General features: G+C 40.6%; 1 protein-coding gene across 1 annotated transcript; it reads left to right on the top strand.

The window, feature by feature from the left end:
• Nucleotides 1-7,291: 7,291 nt before the first annotated feature.
• Nucleotides 7,292-9,100, top strand: LOC128523978 (piggyBac transposable element-derived protein 3-like). Its single transcript, XM_053496230.1, has one exon. It carries the CDS (start codon nt 7,292-7,294, stop codon nt 9,098-9,100), a length of 1,809 nt encoding a protein of 602 aa, XP_053352205.1.
• The last annotated feature ends 466 nt before the right edge of the window (nt 9,101-9,566 follow it).

The raw sequence follows: 9,566 nt of genomic DNA, 5'->3' as shown, positions 1-9,566 counted from the left end.
CACTTTCTGCTGCACATGCGCAGACCTAAATTTCCAGCGAGGTTTTTGCACACACACAGACGAAGAACGAGCGTTGACGGGTCTGGATAACGCCTGAGTTTACTCTCGCCTTAGACAAGGGCTATGTGATAGCCGAGATCACCGAGGTATGGTATTTTAATGAGAAGAGTGCCGACCTATCAAAACTTTTTTTTTTTTTTTTTTTTTTTTTAAAGGCAAGCAAGAGGCGAGCGGGTATCCATCAGAGGTTACAGACGATGAGGGTAAACAGCGTTACATAGCTGAGTATAACACTATTAAGGGTATTTTGTAAGACGTGGCTAAAATCGCCTTTAACCCCGCCAAAAGACAAGTGGCTTTGTCCAAACAGCTTTTGAGTTAAATTCGCTCAGCGCTCCAACATAACACCGTTGTCCAGAAATCTTCTTTAATTACACGTTCTCAAGTAATCATAACGTTAACAATTTCAGCTTCCTAAACGAGAACGTCGCTATGTTACAATGGCAGCATGGCAAGCGCTGTATCGCACCCCCTAAAAAAACAGATAATGTTTTTATTGCAGCCTTTACAACAGGCTACGGCCGAATGACCCTCTTTAGTTACCTGGATCAGCTGCAAGAGAGAGTCTTGTATGATGACACCAATAGCCTGATCTATATAACCAGAGAAGGCGAGACCCCTCTTGAGCTGGGGAATTATTTAGGTCAACTAATGGACGAATTTGACGGTGATACGATAAAATAATTCGTTTCTGCCAGTCCTAAAAGCTACCCCTATCAGACTAGGGCGTCTAAAGTAGTGCTGCGTGTTTAGGGCATCACACAGTCGTACGAGTGTTGTCAAACAATCAACTTCGACACCTTGAAAGACCTCGTCGAGGATTATATCGGCGGCTCACACGATTTTTCTCTCACGACCCCTCAACATAGCATAGTTCGGGAGAAGCATGGTTTTCGTTTAAAAAACTCCTCATTTGAAAAAAGGTTTCGCGTCATTTTTGACAAGAGACGTCTATTGGCAGGGGGCGGGAGCTTACCTTTTGGCTACAAAAAAAAATAAACGAACATGTCACACCTTAAGGCTGTGGAGGAAATGACTTTCGACCCGAGACTAAAATGACCATTTTCATGTCTGGTTGTGAGACCCAGTGGATCAGAAAAAAACTCTTTGTAAAGAATGTGTTGGAAAATTGTACACATGTTTTGGATACACAGCCTGATATTGTTTGGATTTACACATGTTTTCAACCACTGTACGTTTTTAGAAGGTCTGCCTGATTCCTTTGATGATGAAACTATTTTTCCTAAAGATAAATATCTGGTTATTTTGGAAGACGTCATTTTGGAAGCCTCCGATCACCCTGAAGTGGTTAAAATTTTTCACACAGTATCACCATCACAAAAATATGTCTGTTATATTTCTGACTTTATTTTTCATAAAGGTAAATACAGTAGAACCCTGAACTTAAACTGCACTCATTTTATTTCAAAACCCCCGTGACAAGCTGCAGATGTCTATATTGGCAAATCAGATATTCCTGAGGCAGAGGGCCTTCTTTTTGGAAGGTTATGAAGACGCTACAAATAAGCCACATAGCTATTTATTACTAGACTTGACACCTGCCTGATCAGACCGCTTCAGACTGAGAGCCGGTGTACTACCCGCAGAGACAGCTTGTGTATATTTACCAAAGAAAAAATAATATTTTTAACAGATTGAAAAAAAAAAAAAAAAAAAAAAAGTCTGCTTATATGAAAAGAAACATGCTGCTGCTCAGATCCTTAGTCTCTATTCCACTGCGCCAGCGTAAAGCTATATTGCATACATGTTCCGCTGATGTCATCAGAGCCCTGTGCGAGATAAACCTTTAAACCTTTTGAAAGGGAATATCCCCATTGTCCAGACATAAGTATGAGAAACTCTAGCGACAGAAGAAACACATTAGACTAATCGCTGACAAGAAGACCCCCGTATCCAAGAAAAGAAAAATTCCTTAAACAGGCGGTTTTCTTTTACCATTACTCAGCCGGCTCTACTGTTCATAGCGCAGCTGATGGGCGTTGCCATTTCTAAATAAATAAAGAATGACCTCGCGGAAAATTTCTCATCTCCCCTAAACAACTAAACCATCTAAACGAGAAGGTTAAGCACGGTGAAGATATTAGAGAAAGAGCCGAAAATGAGCTGGATTAGAAGATGAGAGATACTGGATCAGAAAGGGATATCGCCCGACGAAAAAAAAAAAAAAGTACAACGTTCTCCTGCAAAGATACCTTAATCTTCAGAAACAGAAGCAAGGCGAGACTTGATAGATCACCCTTACTTTACCAAATGAAGCCGAAAGCCTCGTCAAGGCTCAGAAAGTAAAGAAAGACATTATTTTGAAAGACGTTATCGAATGCATTAACCCCCGTTTCAAAAGGAATGCCAACTATATTTTACAAGCCGAAACACCCCCTCTATCAGTAATTGAAAAAAAGAAGTGGAAGATGATGCGACTCAAATATTTCACCTCAATGGGTTAATTTCTCATGAAATGAATGATACATAAAGTCAGGCATCCAGAGAGAGAGAGCGAGCCAATGTTCTCTGGGCATGTGTCGCGGGTGCGTGTTAACTATGAAATAGGCTGGTCGATGAAAACTTTGATAGCATAGGTAGCTCATCAGATGCATAAATGCCACTAAACGAATCTCCCAGTAGATAACGGAGAAGATTTTTCAGCTGATAGTTTTTTTTTTTTCCCCTCTTTCAGCGGAATAAACTTGTACGCCTGTTACAATTCGATTCTTGAAATAAACTCTAAAAGGACTGTCCTACTCTACTATTACTATGAGCGTAGTTGTGTGGGGAAGTGGGGTGCGAAAACGTAATTCAAGCCTTAAAGAACCGCTAGATACGGGAGAAACAGCCTCTGTGTCTTCGGAGGGGCTTAAATTAAGAACCAATAAAGCGTATCCCTCGTGAAAATCCTGTCTGTCGATGACAAGTGGTAGATCTTTCAGATGTCTCCCTGTAGCTGTAAATGTAAAACTCATAGCTAAGCTGTGTTAAATTGAGGTTGAAAAGCTTTGGCGGGGATCTGTCTACCATCTTGACACAGCACCAGATATTCAACGTCGTTGTGTAGTTAAACGGTGAAAGGTCACATTTACCTGTGAACGCTTCGTGATTCACCATAGCCAGTACCACATATTTAGGGGTAGCCCCCAGAAACAGATTCTCGTGATTACACATGCGGGAATTCTTCGGGATAGAGTAGGTCTTCACGTTTATACGCGAAATAGGATACAAGGTATTGCCTCGTGCCAAGGCCACCTCGTGACCTTAACGCACTGCGGCTGCGACCTTTTTGATAAAAAGAGACGCTCCTATTATTTTCAGATTATAAACACGATTGCTCTGATGCATGAGGCAAAAATCATTAGCGCGAATCAACCTAATTCGCTAATCCACACCATTTAACAGGAGTCTTTCGCAGATGAATCTCCCTAGATTCCTGACTGAATCAAGCCCTCTGAACCAGGTTTCGTTTGGGGCCATTTACCACCACCATTGAATCCATGGCGTCGGGCAGAATATCCAATCCGTCAGGATTAGTAATTTTCAATCTTGAAAATAATGTTTCAGAAAGGTCCAGATAATGATGTCCGCATACATGTTCGAAGAAACAATCAAGAAACAATCACGTTTGAATACTTTAACACTAGAAGCACCAAGCAGCGGTGGGGGTAAAAAATAAATAAATAAATAAATAAAATACTTCACACTCAATCAAATTCCAGAACCCTCCTTTCATGACTTTTCCTAGTTCTGTGAGCTTAATCACCCTGTATGCTTACATTTTTAAAATCGCACCAGTAAAAGCCAGTATAAAGCTATTTTGCTCTTATTTACATGAAATCGCTGACAGCTGCGGCGCGGTCATGCCGTTTCCTGCCTTTTCCAACCTGCGATTCTCATTTCTCTCAGCAGATGGCGCATACTATCCATGCGTCATTCAGTGCGCATTTGTAACTCAGATTTTATTCCATATATGCAGTTTATATATATATGCTTCCGTGAAATATCGACAATTCGCCATTAATTTTGGCGTTGATAATCAGCGATATTTTATGGAATTTCGCTTTACTTAATTTTATAACGTTTTGAGAAAATTCATTAGTCTGTTCATTCTGTTAGAAGCTTCCGCGAAATTATCTCTAAAACAATATTGTTTTACATATTACATATCTAATGACCCCTCCTGAGGATATAAAGCCTCATTATTGAATTTGAATAAATCAGATCTACCACAGCAGATAAACTAAGCTATGTCATAACCGAAGCAAACACCACGATTATGCCTCGTTTCGTTCAGTGTTGCTAGGCAACGGACCACATGCCTAATCGGCGGGAACGTGGTTCACTTGGCCGCGGTGTATTATAAACCTGCGGAGTGTTTCACTGCTTATGCTCATGTAATAAAAGCGAGGGAAATGTGGAAGTGATGTGTGGCCACTGAATGAGAACTAAATCTAAGATTTCGGTAACTACACTGAGTGGAACATCTGCATAGTGACACTAAACAGCTCAACAACTTCACTTTTCGGTTTACCTCTGAGAAAAAAAAAAAGCTGTATTTTGTTTGTTTATATTTAGAATGTTTATAAAAGTACACAAAGTAGGCGCGCACACACACCTCCCCTGAGCCCTCGGTCAACATCTAATCACCATCGGTATGCAAATGAGTCAAGATGTAGCCTAACGTGGTGTCGTGTCGGATTTTAGCGGTCACGGAGTGGAAATACTTTGAAGCAGTTTCAGTATTTTTTCAGTTACAACACTGAATCACTGTTTATCACATAGTGACACCAAACAGCTGAACAACTTCACTTTTCCGTTTACCTCTGAGAAAAAAAAGCTGTATTTTAGTTCGTATATATTTCCAACCACCTCTCACAGTCTTGTTAGTTTTAATGATTTGGCAGACATTAATTATCAACAAAATTATCAAGTACTCTCTCTCTCTATATATAGATAGATAGATAGATAGATAGATAGATAGAGATATAGATAGATAGATAGATAGATAGAGATATAGATAGATAGATAGAGATATAGATAGATAGATAGATAGATAGATAGAGATATAGATAGATAGATAGATAGATAGATAGAGAGAGATATAGATAGATAGATAGATAGATAGAGATATAGATAGATAGATAGATAGATAGGATATAGATAGATATATCGATCGATCGATCGATAGATAGAGTACCGTTTTAACAATGATAATGACCATGAATAGCTTCCGGCATTCTTCATCATTAATACGTAGGGTTTACATGATAAAGACAATGAATAACGGTTGCATTGTCCACCAATAAATATAGACATTTTAATGTGGACACAATGCCAACGCATCCTTCATCATTAATAAGTAATGCTTAGCTCCGGGTCAGAGTTGTATCGAATTTTTAACGATTCGGGTTAATTCGATTAACTGAATCAAAATTTATAATGTACACTTTATCGACTACCCGTCCAGCATTTAGCACAATTTAGTGTATATTACCAGTTCTGGTTATCACATGGCCAACGGCTATAACACAAAATCTAGTATTTAGCAATTATGAGCAAGGTAACACGATCTGGCCAAATGTTTAGACTTTAAAATACATGACCAAGACAACAGTACTTTATAAAGAAAGAAGGATTCATTTGACTAATTTACGATACATGAAACTACACTACTTGAACGCACGCACACACAAACAGTTTGGCAAGTGAAAATGAATAAAGTTATTCTAGTACTGGTTACCAGATCAACGAAAGTCACAAGAGCAGAGTCTTGGGTTTAATCTTACGGTTCAGTTATAAATCGAGCACCAACTTCAAGGTATGCAGCATTGTTTGTTTACTTGCGTTATGTTTCATTCTCATCTGTGGGTTCGCCTCCAGCAAAGGGAATCACGGCGTTGCTGATTGGTTGGTGCGCTGTTGTAGAGATGACGTCAGTCAGGAAAGCCCTTCGGTGGGGCGTTGGTTGCCTGGTTACCGATGGCTGCGCTCTGGAACTTCTCCTGAGGTTTCCTTCGTTGCTGAACTTTAGGGTTCTGGCACGAAGTCTCGTTAAGAGTTCTTGAGCAGATGACGCCAGCAGCGGTGGCGCAGCGCCCGCAAGGGCGGGAGCCCGAGCTGCTTGGAAGATGTTGTAGGTTGCAGTTGTGATGTTTGTAGCGCAGCCACATAAAAGGGCATTTTAAATAACAGGGAAATGGATTAAGGAGCTAATGTGGCTCACCTGTAAACGGAAATTTGCCCGATCTGGTTTTATTTGTCCCCATTGACAGTGTTGGTCACAGGGTAAGCTCTCGTGAGCATGCGCGATCGCGACGTCGGGTCACGTGTGCCGGTATAAAGCCGGAACCGGCAAGCGGCCCAGGACGGAGAGATTTACCCAGCGCGCTGTTTTTTCTGAGAGAGAGTTTGTTAGATGAGTCAGAAGGAATACTTTTCCCCCCCGGTTGGATTATTCCTCGAGGACACTAACCATTCACCTCTCGTTCCGTTGCTCGAGCTCCCGGATTTGTCATCTATACCCCTGTAAAGCCCACTGTTGCAGAATTACAACATCACTTAACAATTCTAAAAAAAGGCCAGCAAATATTTTTTTTTCCTCAAAACCACATTTACATATTTAATGGGTCCTATTGTTTGTACTCATGATGCTATTGGATGGAAAAAGTGTTTATAGGTCTGGTCATCTTGCCGTGAACTTACTCTACTTGCAAACTTCGCATTGAGCTGATCTGTTTTTGCACGCCTGGATTTGTCAAGATTTAAGTAAGTAAAATCTCTAAAATATTTATGTTTATTACAATGTCTAGAACATATACATATTTAGTTATTTTAGAAAACATTGATAAAATTTGATTTAGAGGTTATTATGTCTATGTTGTAATTCTACAACGTTGGGTCAGAGTGGTAGCCTGTTGCATTGTTTAGGGACAGGTGGGAATGGTCTTGAATGTGAACCTGTTAGTGCTCTGGGGGGATGCATGTGTCCCTTTTAGTACGATAAGTAGACTATAATAGGCCAATTAGACAGCATTGTTTGAATGTAGTGGAATTTTGATCAGCATTTGCATTGAAATGGTTATACTTTGATGGATAATACTTAGCTCTCTACCCTTGATACATGGTCTACCACCCTGTCTATTCTTTGTTTATCTGCTACAATAAAAGACCTATATGTGTTATTCACATATTTAATTACATTTTTCCAAACCTTTTCAGTTTCAGAATGCCACCAATACAGAAAGGTCATCTATTCAGTGTGCAGGATGTGATTGCTGCAGTCCAAAATGGAGAGTGTGATTTTGAAATGGACTTGGATGACACTGATGCAAGTGATTTAGAGAATGAGGATGTAGGTGAAATGGACAAAGAAAACCACCAACCCATTGACTGCCCAGCTAATGATGATGTGGACATCACGCCCCAACCAAAAAAACACACAGTGCCCCGTGACAGGTTTCGTTGGTTGAAAAAGGAGTTTATCAGTCCTAAAACAGATTTTTCTGGTTCAGAAATCACCAATGATGCCACCTCCCTTCTGACCCCACTGGAGTACTTCCAAAAGTTTGTGACGGAAGATATGATTGAGACTCTGACAAGAAACACAAATGAGTACAGCTTGCAAAAAAATGGAACATCTGTAAACACCAATAATAAGGAAATTGAGATGATGCTTGGCATGTACCTGAAGATGGGCCTAATGCAAATGTCTGGAGTCCGTATGTATTGGGAGACAGACACACGGTACACCCCTGTTTCTGATGTGATGTCCCGGAACAGATTCCAATCTCTGTTGACTTCATTACACTTTATAAACAATTTAACTGTGTCAGAGATGGAAAAGAAGGACAAACTCTGGAAACTCAGACCATGGCTAAATTCATTTAGGGAAAGATGCCTGCAGGTGGTACCTGAAGAACACAACTCTGTGGATGAAATGATGATTCCTTTCAAGGGGAGATTCAGTAACATCAAACAATATATGCGTGGCAAGCCACACCCATGGGGGTTTAAACTGTGGGTGAGAACTGGAATCTCTGGCATGCTCTGTGATTTTGATGTTTACCAAGGGAGTGTAGATGGAAAACGACAAGCGAAATCTGAACTTGGACTGTCAGGTGATGTTGTGATAAAGCTCGCCTACACACTTCCAAAGGGTCAAAACTACAAGATCTACGCAGACAACTACTTCACCTGTGTCCCACTCGTGGTCAAGCTTCTTGAGCATGGAATTCATTATGTGGGAACAGCGAGGCAGGTACGTCTACCCAACTGCAACCTTGAAGATGAGAAGAGCTTGAAGAAAAAGGGGAGAGGAAGCTTTGATGTCAGAGTGGAGGGGAACCACAACATTTGTGCTGTCAAATGGTATGACAACAGAGCGGTCACACTTGTGTCATCCTTTGCTGGACCAGAACCTGTGCAGAAAATTCAGCGGTGGGACAAAGCCACTAAAACCATCATTGATGTTGAGAGGCCTTACATTGTTGGTACCTACAACAAACACATGGGGGGTGTGGATTTGTTGGACTCATTTGCTGCCAAGTACAAGTTTCCCATGAAATCTCACCGCTGGTACATTTACATCTTCTGGCACACCATCATCCTTGCTGTAATTAACGGCTGGCTCCTTTACAAGCGGGACTGTAAAGCTCTGAAGATGACTAAGAAAGAGATACTGAACAGGCGACAGTTTCAGGCACAACTTGCATCCTCTCTCATCCTGGTGAACACGCACAACACATCACCCAAGAGAGGGCGACCATCTTCAAGGAAGACAGTGGCATCAGGGAGCCCTTTGGATCCTCAGAAGAGACCATCCTCATCAGATGTGAGTCCCCCAGCCAAGAGGTCATCGGACCACCCCCCACTGGATGTACGCAAAGACATAATTGCACATTTCCCAGTAAAGACAAAGAGAGGTCGCTGCAGACACTGCAACAATGGATACACAAACACACTGTGTAGCAAGTGCAATGTTCGTCTGTGCTTCTCAGATGAAAAGAACTGTCTTAGGGATTATCACTGCAAATAAACACATTTATTCAAACCACACTGAATGTGACCAAATAATTATTTCCAAAAATGTTATTTTTTATGAATAAGCATTTATTAATATGATTGTTGTGTGATTATTACTTATGATATATACTGCTATGGGGCTAAATAAGTGAACAACCCTGCAAATAAATGCTTAAATGTTCTGTATACCAGTTCAGGCAAAGTGAGTACAAATACAGACATTCTGCTCACAACTAGGCCCAACGTTGCAATATTACATTTCCCTAAAAACTTACTAGAAAATAAAAAAGGTGAAAAATCTTTAATTCCTACATCAGAGGCCTCCTAAAACAATATCTGAGAGGTCAAAAAATTTTTTGCTCGTTTTTTTCTATATTTGGGTCTTACAGGGATACCGGTGAGGCCGAGCTAATCTCTCCCGTGCATCATTTTACACACTGCAATAACATTGACTCTGGACAATCATACATGCACTCACA

Source organism: Clarias gariepinus, chromosome 5 (assembly GCF_024256425.1).
Source record: "Clarias gariepinus isolate MV-2021 ecotype Netherlands chromosome 5, CGAR_prim_01v2, whole genome shotgun sequence".
In the NCBI taxonomy this organism is placed as follows: Eukaryota; Metazoa; Chordata; class Actinopteri; order Siluriformes; family Clariidae; genus Clarias; species Clarias gariepinus.
Note: the sequence above shows the minus strand (reverse complement) of the source record. Positions and strands in the feature narration are given on the sequence as shown.